The 21413-nt window shown below is 32.0% G+C and overlaps 1 protein-coding gene across 1 annotated transcript in view; it reads right to left on the reverse strand.

The window, feature by feature from the left end:
• Positions 1 to 21413, reverse strand: part of LOC118182389 (rap1 GTPase-GDP dissociation stimulator 1-like) — a 110234-nt gene that overhangs the window by 25150 nt on the left and 63671 nt on the right. The window contains exons 10-12 of the mRNA XM_085814949.1: positions 19365 to 19502; positions 18230 to 18355; positions 9971 to 10060 (exon numbers count right to left, since the gene is read on the reverse strand). Of these exons, the coding sequence (XP_085671075.1) occupies positions 9971 to 10060; positions 18230 to 18355; positions 19365 to 19502 (354 nt within the window). The remainder of the gene's footprint in view (positions 1 to 9970; positions 10061 to 18229; positions 18356 to 19364; positions 19503 to 21413) is intronic.

A 21413-nucleotide genomic window follows, 5' to 3' on the forward strand; every position in this document is an offset into this window, starting at 1 on the left:
TTTCATAACACAGCTGAACTACATACTTGTCATTGTACACTGCTCAAAAAAAAAGGGGGGGACAGTGCTATATCTCCCGTTCTACTGGGCTGATTGACAAAATTCAAACTGTGTTTTTCATGTCTCGAAAGTGCGACTTGGGATATATATTCGGTTTATATATAGCACTATTCTAACATAAGTATTTTGACATAAAATCGGACTTTTTCTGAAATAACATACCAATTCTTTTCCATATTTTGATTCTACGGCTCAAATTATGCTAGAATGCCAAGTTTTGTAAAAATCGCACGAGTAGTTTTTAAAATATTAGCTCTCAAAATTTTAGCTCCTCAGTGTTAATTGAATTTGGCAAATATTTATTAATATCTCTTTTTTATTAATTTTTTTTTATTTTTCCTTTCACATTTCGAAATTTAGGTTCATTCCAAATAAAATTTACCCATTTTGGTGTTTTATTTTTAAAATTTCTATTTTAAAATAATTTTTTAAAAATGTTTCGAAAAAAATTGTGAATTTTAACCTATAAAATTTTTATCATCATCTTAAAGTATGTGTATTTCTAAGCATACCTGCAAAAAATTAGACTTTTTTTATTCAAAATTTTCTTCTAAGATATACACGAATTTATTATTTTCGCGTTTTGAAATTTGGCATCTTTTTTTTTAGCGATAATAATGCCAAATGTGGTTTATGGATTTTTGCTACAGTGAATTTCCACAGCTATTTTTAACCTTAAATTTCAAATAAAATTTTATGGAGAATTAATTATACGAAATTTTTTCCCTCAATGATGCGTAATAAATATTTATTAATACTATATGAAAAGCTATTTTTTTAAATTATAGATGATATTATTCAAATTTTTAACTATTTTTTAAATTTCTCTCTTTCTTCCCTTTTTTTAAAAAAAAATATTTGCAAGAGTAAATTTTTATTGTTGGCGTTTTATCGTCTGCTACTTTACTTTAACTTCGCTTAAATCGAATTGTCTAAAACTTAGAACTTTCGTTTGATGTTCATTTGAATTTTATGAAAATATTTTATGACATTAACTGCATAATTTATTTCTAAACAAGCTGTTGCTTATGAAGTGGCTGAAAGAGCGGCTGATCCATATTTTTAAAGAACAGAATATTTTTATAGAAACATAAGATTTAGAATAATCATTTTTACAAAAGTCAAATTATGATATAAACATACAACCCTCTAGAGACTGAATTAATGGAAGTTCAATGGTTATGTAGAAATGATTTGCAGCTACGTAATGGCTCGATAAGTCAGCAGGTTCTGTGGACAATTAAGAATAATTATATAAACGACACTCAACATTCTGGATTCAATTAACAACAAGGGTACAATGTTTATTAAATGCATTTAAGAAGTTTCTAAACATAAAAAGTCAACTATTTTTTATTTAGTATTATTTATTAGTCAACTATTTTTTTTAACTCAACATTCTGGATTCAATTAACAAAGAGGGTACAATGTTTATTAAATGCATTTAAGAAGTTTCTAAACATAAAAAGTCATCCATTTTTTATCCTAAAATGTATTTTTATGCGTAGCGTATTTTCATTATATCCTTAAAATTCTAATTTAGAATGTAATTGTCAAGAACTGAATTCTAATCATCAGTAATATAATATGTAATTATTACGGCTATTAATAAATCCTTCTTATAAAGTAATCGCAAATATTTCAAAAAACTTTCTCTAAATGCAAATATTTATAATTTTATATTAATCAAGATTGCACATGATATTATGTATTTCCACTTCCATTCTTACCGTCAGCTCTAGTAGAAGTTACAAATCAATAATATTTAATTAAGGAATGACCATCTAAGTTTAGAAACAGCGTACCGTAACAGCAATTCAATTATTGCGTCGTATCTTTCATGTTACTCCCGACTGGCAAGCTACATCATTTTTAATGAGTATTCAGGTTTTGCTAGTAGCTTGGAAATCACGCTTAAACTAGGTTAGTTGGTTATTTGAACATAGAAAGAACATGGGAGCTATTTGGTTAAGATGCTTTCATAGAGAACCTTTGTAAAGAGAACCTAGAAAACTACAAAGACCACCCATGCAGCCTGGGTTAGACTTCGCAACAAACAATTAGTATTTAACAATCTTCAAATGCTAGGCAACTGGTGAGGCTCCAATTAAATCTCCAATTTAATATTTTATTTGTAAATATTTAAAATATTATTGTATTCTTAGACACAAAAAGCAGAATTTAAGTTTTGTTAACTCGTTAGTAAACTACCAAGCCATAGTGCAAATGAATATTCAATTTATTTTGCAATAATTTTATTCACTTAATATTCTTGGAATATGAGCTAAAGAAGGAATGTTCTCGGAAGATTAAAGAAGTCTTTAAATCCAGTGATATTAGGTTTGTCTTACAAGCTCAGGATCAAAACAATTCTGAAATTGCCCAAGTAATTGACTTGTAAATGGCTGTAAATTAAGCAGATGACTTTTAATCTTATGTTATTCAGTCAGAAAACGTATTCCAAACATTTGGTATTGCACGACAATGCATCTTTTCATTATTCAATAACCAGTCGGAGAACCGCTTGTATTCAGAAAATAAGTATGTGTACTCAATCGTCCTGCATGTTCTTCAAATTTGTCTTCTTGTGATTTTTTTCTTTCCCCAAAACTAAAGTTGCCTCTCAAAGGAAAGTTTTTTGACATTGAAGAGACAAAAGGAGTATAACATTTACTTTTAGAGGCATGTCAAAAACAGATCTCTACAAGCCTTCTCTTCTATTACATGTTGTGCAGTCAAACAAAAAGTTGCATCAGCGTAAATTCTATAATCTATTTTCATTACACTCTGATTACTTTATTAACATACAGTGAATATTTACCAAATCTTTTACTTCAGCTTAAGAAATTCGGAATTTTTGACGGAATTGTTGTCGGAAGTCAAATTAAATATTTCGATAACCTAATAAATTCAAGGTCGAAGTTTCAATATTTTATTTTCAGAGGGAGGGGAAATTTTTTTCAGTTTTGGTCCATTATCCTAAGTATATTTGCTTCGATTATTTATTTTTTCCATAAAAGCGAAAATCTTACACATGCTATACATATAACACATAGCTTCAAATTAAAATCTAACAATATACAGGGTGGTTATAATTAAAGTTCCATTTTGAAACGGTCATAAAAGGAAAACTACAGGATCAAATGATATCAAACTTGGTAACCATGTAAAGGATGTCATAGGAACTTATTTTCCGTGAAAAAAAGAAAGTTCGAAACCTCACCAGGGGGGAAATGGCGCTGTATGCAATATTGATAAACAAAATATGGGTCGGAATCTAACTTAACCTTTTGTTACACGGGTTTAATATGTTGCCTGAATTCGGTCCTAAAACATGAAGATACTGATTCAAAACGATTTTAGTCGACCTGGGCCAAAGAAATCCCTCATGTTCTCTACCTAGTTCCATTGCATTATCTTACTGCATAGCAGTCATTTCACACCATTTGGTGTGGAATGACAGCTAGTTTCATAACTGAACCATTTTTCTCTAAAGAGCAGTCGACAGCTGGACCACTGTGATTGCAGCTCACTTAGAGTCAATGTTAAAATGTTTTGGGATACATGAACTGCAGTAACATGGTATTATAGATACTACGATTTTTATGTAGGGCTGGGCCCCACCTCACATGTGTCGCACAGTTACTTAGACAACATTTCACGAATGAACGTGTTATAGGCCGACACTTCCCCTCTTCCCACCAGACCTCAACCTCTGTGACTTTTGGCTATGGGATTACCTCAAAAGCACTGTTTATGGTGATAATCTAAACAATTTGGCAGAAATTAAAACTGTGATGCACCGACATGCCCGTAACATTACTTCTGATATGCTAAGAGCTGCTATCGAGAATGCAGTAACAGGATTTAACTTGCTTTCGGAAAGTGCTGGACGCTACATTGAACATGCTTTGTAACAGGTTTCCGAAACAATTAAACACATTTTAAACCGACGTTTTCATGTCTTATTTCATTTAACAATATTCCATACAGTACCATTTTCCCCCTGGTGGTGAGTTTTTTAACTCTTTTTTTTTCCGCGGAAAATAAATTCCCATAACCTCCTTTACACCTTTACACCTTTACCTTTATTCCCAAGTTTGATAACCATTTGGTCTGGTAGTTTTCCTTTTATGACCATTTCAAAGTGGAACTTTAATTATAACCACCATGTAAATTAAACTTTAAAAGTTTGACAGTTTGGTTCAATTCCCAGCTTTAAAAATATATATACAGTCAAAAGTCTTTAATCCGGACGTCCATAATCCGGACCTCAAAGCTACAAACTTTCTGTGCATGTGCATAATACCTTTACGCATGCACATATGCGTTTACGCATGTGCATTTAATGTATAACAAACGGTATAAGCTAAGCTAAAATTATCTAATTATCTATTTCAGTTAATGTTGCAGATTGATTGCATTGTTCCTTAATCTTCTAATTGGATCCGGCTTATTATTTTTTGCAGATTGTTAGAGCAATCTTATAAAAGTAAGCTTCAACTTTCGATTATGTCAAAAAGAATTTCTGATTCTGGAGCTGCCAAAGGATCTACAAAGCGAAAGCATGTTTCGATGTCTATTAAACAAAAAGTGGAATTGCAGCAAAAAATGGATAAAGATATGAAGAAAGTGACAGAGAGGTGATTTTTTTCTCTAACCAATTCAAAATCTGTTTATCAACTTCACGCTGCTCTGCAGGCGGGGGGGGGGGGGAGTCGCGGCGCTCAATGAACTGGAAGTTGATCTGTCAGCACTATCCTGATCTTCAGGGCAGATATTTTTATTTTATTCGACTTATAATTCCTTACTAAATGTTGTGTTTCATCTTGATGTACTCCGATATGATTTATATTAATTTCCTCATCATTATAAATATCATGAATACACATCAAATAGTTTTCTGGTTGCAAATTTCTAATTTCGACTATGCGTAATGTTGGCTTTACGCATGCGTGTGTTGAAAGAAATGTTCTATAAAGTAAACAAATAAATATTAAGCTGTTTTTTTTTTCGTAAATTTTGATACCCTTTAGATAATAATTGTGTTTAATCCTAGTATCCGGTGCACAAGGGATTTGGCTACTTTTGGTGACTTTATGATGAGCAATAAACGGGACATATACGACGAGTAGTTAAACGGGTCATTTTGGTATTGGCAATAATTTTCAAAATCGCTCCAAGGCTGCACCGTATACAAGGATTTTACCAAGAATTGCTCTTTATTTCATAAATTACAGTTTCATATTTTTAATTTTATAATTTCTGCATGCCATCTTACTAGATTTAAATTGATGATCTATAATCCGGAAAAACCAATAATCCGGAATTGCCGAAGTTCCGACGAGACCGGAATAAAGACTTTTGACTGTATAAATATAAATTTTTATATTAATTCTCTTAGAAAGAATGTTTTAAGAAGCTAATTTTCCTCTCGCGTCACAGATTGTATAAAAACATGATCTTTAATATGATTTAGATTGTTTCAGCCGCTATAAGAATCGGGTTACTCAGTGGTACAGAAAAATCACTGCTGGACTGTTTTTTTTCTTTGTCATTTAGCAAAAAATCTTTTAATTAAAATATTTATCCTTTGGAATTCGCTTTAAACTTTATTTATAGTTAAAATGACTAGAAAATGAAAAGCTGTCTTCAGCTGAAACATAATTCATGTAACTGATATTTTAAAAAAATTGACAAGAATGCATTATTTATGGAAGTCTAGCAATCAAAAAATCTTAATTGTTTTGTGCAAGCACTGATTGAGCTTGTGTTAATAGAAAAGACAAAAATGATATCATTGCAAATTAAAGTGAAGAGCGACTGGTTTGAGACTATACGGTTGTATAAATTTAAATTACGTTAGAGAGCATCATATCGTATCATAAACGGAGAATCCCATGATTTCTCAGTCGCTTTATTTGAAGATTCAGGAGTTTATCCAGTGATGTATGGGGATGTCACCTAAAGATGTTTTTTCCCCCGTCTGATGAAACAGCGTCCGAGCGGTAAAGCCGCTGAATACTGGTAGTTCGGTCCGAGGTTCGAATCCCGCGAACGGGCTGGCTGCATGGGCGTTTTCGTGGTTTTCCCCATGTGTAACGTGTATACAAGCCAATTTCCCTTAGAAAGTCCTCCACAAAGGCATCCCTCCCCTTAGGCAGATAGCCCTAGTGTGCTTTATCATAATTAAATAAACTAAAAGCTCTTGATGAAACCAGTCTTTCCTTTCATCTCATACCTTCAAAATGCTTAGCCTCTAAAGACTGATAAAGGCTCTGACCAAATATTGATGAAATGGATTGAATTGGTTTATGAAGTTACGGCAAAGCAGGGCTATCTGCCTAAAAGGGAGGATGCCTTCATGAAGAGCTTTCTAAGGGAAACGAGCTGGCATACACATTACACATGAGAAAATAGAAAATCCACGAAAACGCCCATGCAATCAACCCGTTTACAGGGATTCGAACCCCAGACTGAACTACCAGTGTTCAGTGACTTTACCGCTCAGCCATTTCTGGGCCTTTATGAAATGGTAGGCAATAACTTTATTTAAAATGATTGTCAGAAATATCAAGATATTTTGAAAAGTTGGATGCTTTTTAATATACTTGCAGAATGCCTAAAGAAAAAGAGCAAGAATGAAGCAGAATGCCTGAAGAAAAAATAAATTTTTGCGTAAAATTTTGTATTTTTTTTTAATTTAAAACTTTTTAATCTTATGATATTTGATTTTTGCGATTTCAAAAATAAAATATTTGACTAAAGTATGAATAACATTTTAAGAAACCAAATGTTGGATAAAATTTTGTAAAGCAATGGGCACAATGATAAAACTGTTTAAAGTGTATGCAAGTCATCCTAAGTTAAAATGTCGATTATACATCTCTCTTATTCATATATATCTTTTCTGAATGGAACATTGAAAGGCGTGTTAACTGTGCTTTACTGTAATTTCTCTTTTAATATATGCAGTTTTCAAACGCATCGTAGTCTGGGTTACAAAGTATTCTTCTGAAAAAAATGCAATTCAAATAAATAAAATCAAATTCTGAAAAATTTATATTAATAAATGTATTTAAAATGCTCAGTTCGAATGAATAAATAGAAAATTTTAAAATAATTATCTGAAGAGACAATGCAACACTAACAATTAAAATAAAAGTATAAAAATTTAAAAATTACCTAAAATAGTAACTATGACTAAAAATATAGCATAAAGAAAACTATTTGAAAAAAAAATAAATAAATACACGATGCACCTTTGATTTAAACTACACAGTTCGAATGAGTAAATAGAAATTTTTAAAACAGTTATTCGAAAGAAACCATGCAACTTAAACAATTAAAATGAAATTCAAAAAAGAAAAAAAATTGTTAAAATTATTAACAATTATAATTAAAAATATAATATAAAGAACACTATTTGAAAGAAGGAACGATTGGGTCCTTTTTTTCTCTCGCACACTATGTAAAAATGGAAATGAAAATAGGTTGCCACATATTAAGGAGTTCGCCAAGTGAACTAATTTTGGCGCAAACTGAATAAAAAGTGCCAACATAAATTGTTTAATTTCTCCGTAAATTTTGCACCAAATTTTACAAAATTTAATATTTAGGCATAATTTGAGTCGTAGAATCGAAATATAGAAAAAATTTGGTATGTTATTTCAGAAAAAGACCGATTTTGTGTCAAAATAACTATGTTAGAGTAGAGCTATGTATAAATCTAATATCTATCCTAAGTCGCGCTTTCGAGACAAAGAACGCAATTTGAATTTTGTCAATTGGCCCAGTAGAACGGAAAATATAGAACTGTCCCTTTTTTTTTTTTTTTTTTTTTTTTTTTTTTTGTGAGCAGTGTATATTTGATCAAACTGAATGCAGGCACAATTAAAACAAACTTTTCTTAAAACTGTATCAGTACATTTTCTGCTACAGTAATGGATATAATGTAGAAATATTTGAGATTTTTTTCACTTTCTCCAATTTTAAACAAAAACTTACTGATCCTCCCTTTCATAAATTTCATAAGCAAGCTAATAACCAGTTCTTGCATAGTTTAAACATTTTGAAAATTTTTTTGTCTTCTTGGGCAAGTTCTTCAAGAGAAAAGAGGCACAGAAATAAATCATTACCATGAAAAATAGATTAAAAAAGGCCTATATGTTTTTGTAACTGTTACTGTAATAGTCATGAAATATTTTATGCCTTTCTTAAACAGTTTTCTTGCCCTATGAATTTACTGTACTATGATATATTTATTCTAATATCTATATATACACTAGTTATCATTAATTAAGAAAATATCACAAAAATGACGCTTTTTAAAAAAGTGTAGAATTTGAACATGAACACAATACCTCACAAGGATCGCCAACCGTGCGACCTGCTGCAGCGATTCAAATGGGAAGTACAGCAACATCCTCCATATGGTCCCGATTTAGCGGCATGTTACTTTCATGCTTTCGGTAAGCTTAAAAAGCATCTCGGTGGACAATTCCGAAATGATAAGGAGGTGAAAGCAGCTGTTTCCATGTGGTTATATAGTGCTGGAGGAGATTTCTATGCATCCAGAATCGAGAAGTTGGTTGTCCGTTCGGCGAAATGTTTAGAGTGTCTTCGGATCTATGTGGAAAAGTGAGCTTACATTGTATGCTGTCATAGCCGTGTTGCCTTTGTACTGACAATTTAATAAATCATCCTAACTCGGAAGTGCAACTTACTTTTTTATCTGCCCTCGTATTAATCAATAAAAAAACCACCATTTATTAAACTCACCTCCACCGCTTTTAAAATTTGCAATATTACTGACAAAACAGAAAACCTCAATGTTTGAAAGGAATTGAGAATTTACATCTAACTTACCATCACAGCAAGAACTCACTGATGATAAGTAATATTTTTACAGATTTTCTTTTGAAATGGGGCAGCGAACTCAAAAATGAAAAAGTAACTTCATTAATTAGTTAACTGTGCAGTACACTACCTCTGATTTTTTTTTCTGAAAACATTAGTGCCGCTTCCTGAAAATTCGACTTTTTAACATTAAGTCTTTAGGCCAAGGCATTATTAAAAGCTTTCAGATGTCACGGGAAAGATAAACAAAACTGAATTTTGTAAAAATGCAAGCACTTCAGAGGAGATAAGCAAGTCAGTATCTCTATTAGAAACCAGCATATTCTAATCAATGCACGGGATTAATCTCTTAAAACCAGTTAAGAACTCTGAATATGAGGCTTTTATATGAAAGAAGCTTTCACAAACCATAGCTTATATTTGAGACATCAGTAAGAGAAGTTATGAAAATTCATTTTTAAAGTATGTGTTAATGCACAAAAATATTGAGCCAGCACATGTAAGGAATAATTATGAAAGTACTAAAAGAGCTACAGAAATGGACAATAAAAATGATAAAGAAAAAGGTAATGAATGATAAGCCAATATCAATCGAATCTAAAAAGGCACAGCAAATTCTAAGAAAAACTCTTGAACTGAAAAATGTTGATTAAAAAACGAAAAAAAAAAAAAAAAAAAAAAAATTACCAGCAGTTTTATGAAATTTAGAATACAACTGAAAATCTATTGCTGAACAATATAAAACAAACACAAATAAAATAGTTGTTTGTAAAAGATAAAATTTTATCAAGAACATAATTATAAAAATATTTTTGTAAAAAAATGAAAAAATAAATTTTAAAATTATAGAAATAGTTTAATTTTACCTTTAATTTTAATTATTATTTTAGGATTGATTATTGAATTAGTTGTTAATATTTTATTTCAAAAGTTTAAAACTGATATCCCGATTTGAATATCACAATCTATTCAACTGAAATACATTTGAAAGAGAAGTGATTTTAATAAGTGGTAGGTAACTGTATGTAAATAGTGGTAACAATTTTCCAACCTTTAACACCAGGATGATCTTCGACATTACACCAACCAACAAGTCGCTTTACAAAATCAAGATTTTCTCCAACTTTAATCGCTACTGCTTCTGCATTTGGGGGGAGAAAAATAGAATTTTTAAATATATCCACACATAAAACAGACATTTATAAAAATTCCAACACCACATGCAAATTATTCATTAAAAGAAATAATAATAATATGACTTGGGAAAAAGCATATTAGTAACAGTATATTGATATGTAATAGTGATAATTATTTCTAATAACAAACATTCCATATGTTTCTCAAATATAAATTTAAACAATTCGTTATTCTAAATGAAAATTTTTAATGCATGTCTAATCTTCCATTTACTTAAAGCATAGGGCTCAATGACATACTGGCAAAACTGGTAATATTCAATTTTGTTAAACAAAGACTCATTCAGAACTTTTATACATTTACTAGTGACATATTATTCCACTACCTGGCAATGCTATCTGATAATTTATAATTATAATATGAAAAAGGGATCAATTCATGGAACATAACAAATTATTAAGCCGGAAATCAGAGCCAGATAAATTCTGGAATATGCAATATTTCAGAAAAACAAAACAAAAAAAGGGGGCTACGAATTACTATTTAATTTATGTTATCAATATCTGAATAAATAATAAAATATTTTTCAGTGAAATACAGTCAACTTGCACAACAAAGATAGTTTCTTTAGAGAATGAAAAATACTGGCCATAAGCTGGACACTTTTCCTAGGGCGATACTAGTAAAGTTGTATAAAAAATGCATTACTTTACTTTTTGATCAAAGCAATCTGGCTCTTTTCTCATTTCTTCACAGAAATATGCTCAGTGTTAAGGATATTAATAAGGAATACTTAGTAAGTTCATATGACTCTTTCAGCTATGCCTTAAAATTTTTTTCATTCAACCATGCAGACAGTAAATTCAAGTAGCAATTATGTTTTTTGGATGCTCATAACAAATTATATTAAATGTTAGAGAACATTAATTTCTCCATGTCATTTTAATTGGAAATTTAAAAAAAAAAAAGCATTGCAAAAGGCATAATACAAGACAATTAAGAGTCATTATAAACTAGCCTTTTCTTCATCTTCAAAGCATTGCGAGCTTCACTGCCTTATTTACATAGTTTTGTTAAGCAATTTGAGTATCAGTTTGCTTTCTGTTTTTGTCCTACACTGCTCACTTAACTTTTTTTGAAGGATTTCTCAGAAACATTTCAGAAAAATTACAGACATTAACTTTCCACGTATGTGCATATTGTAAACTGCAATATATCACTTAGTAAACAAACAAAAGTGAATAAGCTAAACATAACAGAAACCAAATACTTTATTCAATGATTGTTCAAGACAAAAGGATCAAAATATTAAACTGGTGAAAATGGATAAACACAAAGTGATATAGACTGGAAACCAAATCACAAGGGAAAATGCTAACAAATCCAAGAAAAGTAAAAACCATATTTCCTTTATAAGTAATACTAAATAAACAAATTAGTTACTACTGTTAAAAAGCCAACACTGACACCAATAAAATAAGAAAAATACCAAAGAAATTAGAAAAAAGAATAAACTTTTGTAAACAGCACATCAGAATAATTCTAAGCAATTTGAACACATTGTATGAGGTGTGTGAGTGGTATGTATTTGAACACACTGAGCAATGCTTTAAAAATCAACAAATATGATGTATGACAGAATGCTGATCTAGCCTTACATTCTAGGAAGACAGATTTTTACTTGTAAAGCTATACTACAACTGATGTGGAATGATTGAATAAAATTTTGAAACTACATTAAAATGTAATTTATTGAATCATTTAGGTTTTATTACCATCTGAATATGGATCCCACAATTTTCAGAAATTGCTTGGTTTATTTTATGTATATAAGCTGAAAAACATACAAATATAATTGGTAATAACAAATACAGATACAGAAAGCAACCTAACATTTTAATCTTGAACTTGCACACTGATGAGTGAACAACATTAAATACTGTCCATGATATTTATAAATTTTTCAAATCAATCTTGAAAAAATAATTTAGTTATTTTAAGTATTTCAGACAAGCTTTCCTGAGAATATGACAGCTATTCCCATCACCTGAAGAAACATAAAAGCCTAGAAGATTTTACTAACAACCAGGAAAAATTTCATAATTCAAAATTAGAAGCTGTAGAAAAGGCTCCCCATATTTTAGTTTCTAGTTGTACGAGGGCCATCCAGGAAGTAGATTACGTTTCCGTCTGTGTCCGCTAGGGGCGGGGCTAGCGCGGCCATCTTGGGGTCAGAGCGTTGCGCAGCTCAGTCTGCATCTAGCCGTGCTAGTGAGAGGTTCGTGCTGTGCTCCGTTCAGATACTGTGACGGTTTGAAATGTCTGCGTTAATTGAAAATCCCGCGAGCTGCGCTCAGTAATAAGGTTTCTGACTGCAAAAAACTGTAAACCGATAGAAATCTATCGGCAGCTTCGTGAAGTGTATGGGGACAGCATTATCACTGAAGGTGGAGTGCGTCAGTGGGTCATAAGATTTCAAAATGGCCGAACCAATGTTCACGACGAAGATCGAAGTGGGAGACCCAGCATAGTGACCGCCGAACTTCTCGGAAAAGTCGATGCTAAAGTCCGTGAAAATCGAAATTTCACAATAATGGAACTTTCTTTGAGTTTTCCACAAATTTCGCGAAGTTTGTTGCACGAAATCATCAGCGAAAAGCTTGGTTACCACAAGTTTTGTGCAAGATGGAAGGCAAGAAGAGGTAACGAAGTGGTTGAAGGCGCAGGCGGCCGAATTTTTCGACGAAGGAATTTCCAAGCTCGTACATCGCTACGATAAATGCCTTAATTTGTATGGTGACTATGTAGAAAAGTAGTATTTGAGTGTGGCTTTCATCTGTATATAATAAAATTTGTTTCCTATACTTTGTTTATTTTTTTATTCCAAAACGTAATCTACTTTCTGGATAGCCCTCGTAATACGCCAGGTTACTATTAAAACATTGAGCCACACTCCTTTTTGTTAATTCAATCAAAGTTGAAAATACGTTTTCATTAATATGCTGTGAATGTGATATTTTGCATGTTAATATTATGTATACCAATATATAAGTATACTTTAAAAAAGACAGAATGTAAAAGTTCAAAGAATTTCAAAACAAATGCTGGTCTGAAAAACATACAGTGGATTTTTCACCTTTTGTTACTTATTTGACAGATTAGACATAATAAATAGAAAGCATACCTTTTCATTTTAAACACAGAAATTTCAACATAGTTAAATTAAAAAGAAATATCTTAAAAATGAAATAAATATTGGATGACAGCAAAATTTTGAGTCTTATCTGAAAATAAAACATAAGTGGCCATATTTGAAAGAAAACTGGTTTCTTCAGAGTCATAGCTAGAGTTTTCAGCGCCCAGGGACAACTGAAGATTTTGCGCCCCCTACTGCTTGCCAAGGATGGAAAACGTTTAATTCTAAAATGTCGTAACATCAGTTTGGCGCCCCTTGGATTCTGCACCCGGGGACAGATGCCCCCTCTAGCTACACCCCTTGGTTTTCTTTATGTACATTGCAGACATCCCCTTTTCTCTGATTATCTTGAAACACTGAAAATGAAGGTTTTTTCCACAAAGAAAGTTGCAGGGTAACTTTTAATGATTTCTTCAGAATTAAATTTCTTGATTTCAAACTGTTCTGCAGAAATTACAACAGATGAAATTCTGAAACATGAAGATAAGATGATAACATGTTTTGAGTGGCCAAACTCGGATAATTTCTCATACTTTTTAAATTCAATTTAATGAGTAGCATATAGTAATTTTCACCATGACTGTTTTGCCAGATGGGAGAAGGCTGACAAAAAAATGATTTTTCAGCAATATACCAAAACAGACAGTGAAACTTTCATTAGATGAAATACAGCACTTGCTACAGATTCCAGAATTTCACCTGCTTGTCCCCCCCATTATATACTTTTGTGCAAGTTTCCTTTTTCAACACCTGCAACAAATTGATCTAAAAATGAATCTTTTGCATGAATCTATGTTGTGAGCCTTGGGTAAAGAATGTATGACATCAATTTTGCTGGAAAACTGTTCACAAAAAATTGAATTTAAATTCATTTTTTTGTGAACTGGCTTTATCATTCAAGCCACCATTTTAAAATCTGCTAAACTGTGTTCATAGCAGATTCCAAATGCATACATCAAATGCTTTTTACCGAGGCTCTAACATCAACTCATTTCTAAAATTCATACAATAACAAGGCACAAACAGAAATCCACATTCTCTATTTTGATACTGTCAGGCACAAATTAATTTTGCTAATCTAAATTGACTCAGTATCCTTCCATCTATCTGTCAGTATACCAGAGCCATGAAATAAATATCAGTGCTGCTGTGCAATTATGTTTCCATGATCTATTACACCATCTGTCCAAAAAGTTCTGAGATATGTTTTCTTCCTTATATATAAGCAACATTAGCTCTGTAATTTTGGTGGCAGACAAAACTAACAGCTGTAAACAACAAATAATCCTTTAACTCATGCAAAACTATTTTAGTGGTTTAAATGTTTTAAAGAAGGACAAGTGTCACTCAAGGACAATGACAGAACAGGGTATCCAACAACACATTTTTTTTTCAACAGAAACATTGAGAAAACTCGCTAAAATCTGGCTGTCAACTCTCATGCAAAGGTACTGTAGAATTGAATATCTCTAAATCAAGTGTTCACAATATTCTCCAGAATGTTTTGATAAAGAGAAAAGGATACACAAAGTTTATTCCACATTCTTTGTTTAAAAAAAAAAAAAATGAATGGACGCCTGCTGCAGTTCGAATGAAAATTGCAGACAATTCTGATCTGGAAAAAACCATCACTGGTGACAAGACTTGCTGTTAACAGTACAAATCTATGACAAAAAGACAAAGTGCAGAATGGGTTGGTGATGGTTTGCCAAAACTAAAGAAAGTGCAAATGACAAAACTTAAAATGAAAACAATGCTCATCACATTTTTTGATGTTCACAGCATTATCCACAGGGAATTTATTGCCCCTGGCACAATTATAAATTCCCAGCATTATCTGCATACCATGTAGTGGTTGTATTGAATTCAGCAGATTCGTCTGGAACGAATTTTTTATTAACAAACTCAATGATTTCAAAGCGACATAATAGCAACACTGTACAGAAAAAGAAAAAAAAATTACCTCCAGTGCACGAGACTGTGTATCGGAAATTCTAAAGATATGCTCATTTAAAAATTATTTTGTGATATTGCTGCTGAACTGAATTTTATAGTTTCAGCACGAAGAAAATGATATTTAGTAAACAAAGATAATCCACAAAACATTAAAAAAACGCCCCTCTGGGCGTAATGTAAAATCTGAAAGCTTTCAGATTTCTTTCTTTTTTTTTTCTTCCCCTTTTTCAGGACTGTAAAGTACATTAGGGAGATACACTATGGACAGATTAAGTCCTAAACATTACATGAAACTGATAAAACTTTATTTTGAAATTTGAAGATCCATCACTTTCGCTCAAAGAGCATGTTGTTGGCACTTCAGTATGTGCTACTGTCTTCATCAGACTATGATTCTCCATCTGATAGCATACTTTCAACAACATTATTCAGTCTGCGATCACCCAAGAAAAGGTAGACAAAATTCCGTTTGATGTTCTGATAATATTCATCCAGCAATCATCGAATGAACAGCAACCACCAACAAGCCGATAACCATTGAGCAGCTGAAAAACAATATATGGGCCTAGATTCACAAGTTGCGGCCAGAAACTATCTACAAAGTTATGAACAATGTACTTCACATAGCCACTCTGTGTGTGGCTGCAAATGCTGATCATTTGAAATGCTTAATTTTTCACACCTAGGGTTTTCAAATTTTTTAACCATGTTCTTCATATCAGAGACAGGAATAATTATGTGCATTTCCAAACTAAAAAGTACTGTAATTTCGGGTAGATAAGCCGCCCTGGGGTATATGCCACAAACATGATAATAGACTGAAAAAAATGAAAGTTCATCGAATACGCCGCAGCAAAGCATTCCAAAACATGGCGCTTAATATTCATTTAATTCCCTGCCATATTGATGTAATCATCATCGATAACATTTTATAACATTTACAACATAAATATAATCAGTAATATATAAACAAAGAAGGAAGAAATATCTTACCTTGAACTTGCCAAAAACGAACTCTGACGATTTATAATAGATATTATTTTTACAGGTTCAGTAAACTTCGTTTATCACCATAAATTACCATATTATGAAAAAGAAAACATAAATTAGACAAACAAACAAAATTTTCTAATTGTATTCAACTACATTTATTTACACAAAACCTTCAAAGTCTGACTCATCAATGTCAGATTTAAATAAATTTAATAAATGACCATCAAGGTCAATGTCATCATTCTGTTCTAAATCACTTCTTTCAACATTACTATTTTCACTTTCATTTTCTTTTTCAATGATTTCCAATTTAATGACAGCTGATACGATCATATCAGCTCGGACTGATTGCCCTGCTTTATCGACACATAAGGCAGCCTCCTCATACAAGGCTTTTCTCATTCGTCTGCAATTCGTGAAGGAATGGAGTCCACTTTGCATACATTCCTCCCACTGCTTTTGAGGTTCATGCTTGAAAATTATATTGATAGTGAGATTCAGTGGCTGTTAAATTTTTATAAGCCCACCTGGTATCACTGAGACATTGGTGCTAAGTTTTTTTTTCTTCAGATCTTGCCGTATCCGCTAAAAGGATAGCATTGAATCCAGAATAATGAGTCCGAGGGGTTGGAAAAAAGCCCCTTTTCTTTTTCAATAAATTCCTCTCAGCCAAAACATCACTTCTTCGCACATCTAGCCTTTTCCGTTGGAGCAAATATAACTAACTTCTTTAGGGAAGTTTACTTTTGGAATTGTTTTCTTATGAAAATTATCAAAAGGGTTAACTTCTTTCCATTCGTGGTACAACCCAAAACACAAGTAAAAGAAGTCTTTTCATTCCCAGTTGTTAACACTGGAATAGATATTTCACCTACTGAATGAAAAGTTCTGCTCGGAGGACAGTCAAAAGCCGACGGGCACTTCACGTATATTAATTATTTGCCCTCTTTTCAAATTTTGTTTTTTAATTTCCTTAAAAAAGCTATCTTTTTTTCAAGCCAGTCCACGGGAAGCTTTTATCCAACTGTTGTTTTGGTCCTGACAGATAATTTCTTTTGCTTCATGAACCTGAAACACCTCCTGAAATTAGGTCCTCCAACAAAATATTTAATGCCTATTTGTCAAGCAATTACCCTTGCTCAAAAGGGAATTCTAACTGTTGATATTGATAATCCACTTTGTCACTGCTCTATTGTCCATTTTTCTAAATTGTCTTCCAAAACAGGCCAAGCAATGACACCAGTTCGACGAGATCTTTTATTCTTAGGCCATTTTCTCTAATTCTTCTTGTTCAGACTTCCACCGCTGTTTGCATCGCTTGTCAACTTGAAATTCTTTAGCTGCAGTGTGATTTCCAATTTTGATCGCTTTCTTCACTGCCGAAAGCTTAAAAGCAACTATATAACTTTTTCTTCATGTAGGAGCCAAAATAAAAATAATATTTTTAAAGTGTGAATGATAAGGCAAACGAAAAGCAAGCTACAAAGCAGTAAAAACATTCAAGAGTGAGCACAGCACTTGGCAAGTAAACATAGCTGTTTCCATTACAACAAAAAGTCATAGGAAAACACAGGTAAAACCATGGAGTTTAGGAGAAAGTACATGCATTATGGTGTCTTTACAGAGAGTGCCACCTACCTTAGTTAGGGAATTTTGAACTTATTGCACTGCTTAGCGCAATCTGAGATCAGAATATTGCAGCGAATTCTTACCGTTTCGCTTGTGCATTACTAGCGAAGTTTTAAGGACGGAGGAAAAGCAAAATTCCCACAGATACACCGTAGACCTAAATTTTCAACTTTTAAAAACATATAAGCTGTGGCTTATCTACCCGAAATTACACTAATGCACTATTCAAACCCATGTGCAACTTCTGTGCCACCCTGTAGAATACCTGAAGCATTAAAACCTTTATCTTAAGTTTTTCTAGTTTTTATTAAATCAGTATTGGAAATTTTCAAACAGACAATGTATATATATACAGAAAAGTATATAAACCGAATATATTAAAATATTTCAAATGTTTACCTTGTTTGTCTAATAACATTCTTAAAGTACCAAGAAGTTTAAAAACAACAGGAAATGTCTCAACATTCATCATTTCAACTAGATTATCAACCACACCTAGTTTCACCATTTCTGCTTTGTTCTGTACTAAAAATTCAAAATAAGACACAATTTTTAAAAAAAATTAAAATACAAACTGATAACAAAACTAGTAATAATTTTAAAATTTTAGTTTTTAAAATTAATTCTGACTATCAGAAAGAATTTAAATATGGAAAGAAGAAAATAATGAGTACTAAATGTTACAATGGATTTAATAATCAACACAACAAAATTTTCACAGACAATTCATAAAGCATCCTCTTTAATTTTTGATTACTTACTTAGAATATATACAAATATTCAAATAGGATAATTATTTAAAATTCTTAATTAGGGGGGAGAAAAAATGAAAGCCAGAAATGAATATTCATACTGTAAATTAAAATTCCAGATCAATAATTAAATTTTAATTACTAATTAAATATAACTTATAAGTTCTGGTTATTCGGAAAACTTATGCATAAAATTATTACTTCCAATTCCTAGAAACAAATTTGAATTAAACAAAAGATTGGTCAGAAGCAGATATAGTGTGAACATCAATCATTAATCTAATGTATTTAAAGAAATTAAGAAATAGAATGGCATAATATCTGAAAACATTTTAAGATGGAAGTTAAAAAATGCTGCTCTAAATCATAAATGAAATCTGAAAATAGTAATCGTAAAACAAATACAAAAGAATGAATGCTAAAATGAGTAAAATACATCAATTGAAAACCTAAGAACGTATGCAAGCACTAGTTAAGTATGTGAATTATCTCTTTCATCCATAAACTAATCAGTTTACAAATAAATATGACGGGTTTGATACTTATTTTTGTTAGAAAAATTTTATAATAATTTTATAATAATACAATAAATAAAGACTAAAGAAGTAATGCTTTATACCCTACTACTAAAATTTTGCAAATTTTTTTTTACTATAAATTATTTGTTGATGTTACATTCACAAAAGAATTTAATATTAAAAATGGCCAACATTAAACATGTCACATTTAAAAAGACATAAATTTATTACATTTTAGTAAAAGAGTAAAATAATTATATTAACCAGGAATGGCTAAATTTCTAAGAGCAGAAAGTACAGCATGTTGCATTCTGATGTCACCATCTCTTCCAGAATGCTTCTTTAACAGTGACCTCAACTCTTCAACAACACCATCAGCCAACATTCGAATACAGTGACTATCTATTAGAAAAATACATTTTATATCAAAATATGTGATATCTAAATATAAATTTTTTATAATATCATGTGTTAAATTTCTACAGAAATAATTATTACTTAAAAAGTTACATTTACTCTATTGTAAGTGACACCTTTTCAGAGTAATTATTGCATAACATATATAATAATAAACGCTACAGCGCTGAATTCTTCTAGGTAGCCATGTGGTACAGATTACTTTTTTATTATTATGGTGTTGCACTGAATAAATTTAAACATTCAATTCAAAATATAGTAGTTGCAAATGTAAAAAAAAAAATAAAATAAAATAAAATAAAATAAATAAATAAAATAAAATAAACAGCAGAAATTTTAACAAAATCAGTTATACGAGGCACGTCCAGAAAGTAAGTTCCGTTTCAATTTATCTCCGCTGCAGCTCTGCGATCGCAGTTCCGCACATGCGCAGTAGACGCTCTGTATCAAGGAGAAGAAACACGCGCCATTTGGAGATCGCTGTCAGTCACGTACACTTTGTTGTGCTTGTTTACAATGTCAGTGTTAATTGAAAATCCCGCCGCTTGTGAAATCAGATCTGTAATTCGTTTTCTGAATGCGAGGAAAGTGAAACCTAGTGAAATTTATCGGCAAATTTGCAATGTTTACGGACCAAAAGCGATGAGTTATTCAATGGTGAGAAGATGGATCCGAAAGTTCAACGACGGACGTAGTGATGTGCACAATGAAGAACGAAGTGGGCGTTCATCTTTGGTTACAGAAGAACTGGTTCACACGATTGATGACAAGATCCATGAAAACCAAAGGTTTACAATTAGTGCTCTCGCTATGGAATTTCCCCAAATTTCACGATCACTAATGCATGAAATTGTTACCGAAAAACTGAAATTTCATAAACTTTGCTCACGTTGGGTACCAAAGATTCTTACTGAGCAACACAAAACAAAACGGATGGGTAGTGCACTTCAGTTTTTGACCCGTTATGCTGAAAGCGGCGAAGAATTTCTGACACAGATAGTCACAGGAGATGAAACTTGGGTTTCTTACGACACCCCTGAAAGTAAGCGGCAATCAATGGAATGGAGGCACACTTCATCCCCAGGAAAGGTTAAGCCGAAGCAAATCTTAACACCTCGAAAAATGATGTGCACAGTGTTCTGGGACTGGAAAGGCATCTTACTTATTGATTTCTTACCACATGGTCAAACAATCAGAGCAGATGCTTATTGCGAGACACTTCCGAAATTGCGCTGCGCAATACAGAATAAGCGCCGAGGACTGCTGTCAAAAGGTGTTGTTTTTCTTCACAACAACACACTGCAAATGTGACGAAAAACCTCCTACAGGGATTTGGCTGGGACGTGTTTGACCATCCTCCGTACAGCCCTGACCTCGCTCCTAGCGACTTTCATCTGTTCTTACATCTTAAGTCTTTCCTTGGCGGTCAACACTTGAACAATGATGACTAGCTGAAAGAAACTGTTTCCAACTGGTTGAAGACACAGGCGGCAAATTTCTATGAAGGAGGTATACAAAAACTTGTGCCACGCTATGACAAATGCCTGCAATATTTCGGCAGTTATGTGGAAAAGTAGTTTAAGAGTTGTTGAATTTTGTGCAATAAATAACTTTTCTGTAGCTGTACACAATTTACTTTTATTACCAAACGGAACTTACTTTCTGGATGTACATTGTATAATTGAAATTTATACAACAATCAACATTAAAAAATTACATTTTCCATACTTATTTCTATTTTGATATTTAAACAAATTTACATCAGTTTCATTAACCCATCTGAAGGTTAATTCTTTCTTAGCAACCCCCCACCAAAAATATTCCGGTTAATCTTTGAATTATGGTAACTTGGCGATTTTTGGCGAAAATTTGGCGATCAGCCCTGCTACAGCAACC

Source organism: Stegodyphus dumicola, chromosome 4 (genome assembly GCF_044657685.1).
Source record: "Stegodyphus dumicola isolate Sdum_Otavi_A_Nest chromosome 4, ASM4465768v1".
NCBI lineage: Eukaryota > Metazoa > Arthropoda > Arachnida > Araneae > Eresidae > Stegodyphus > Stegodyphus dumicola.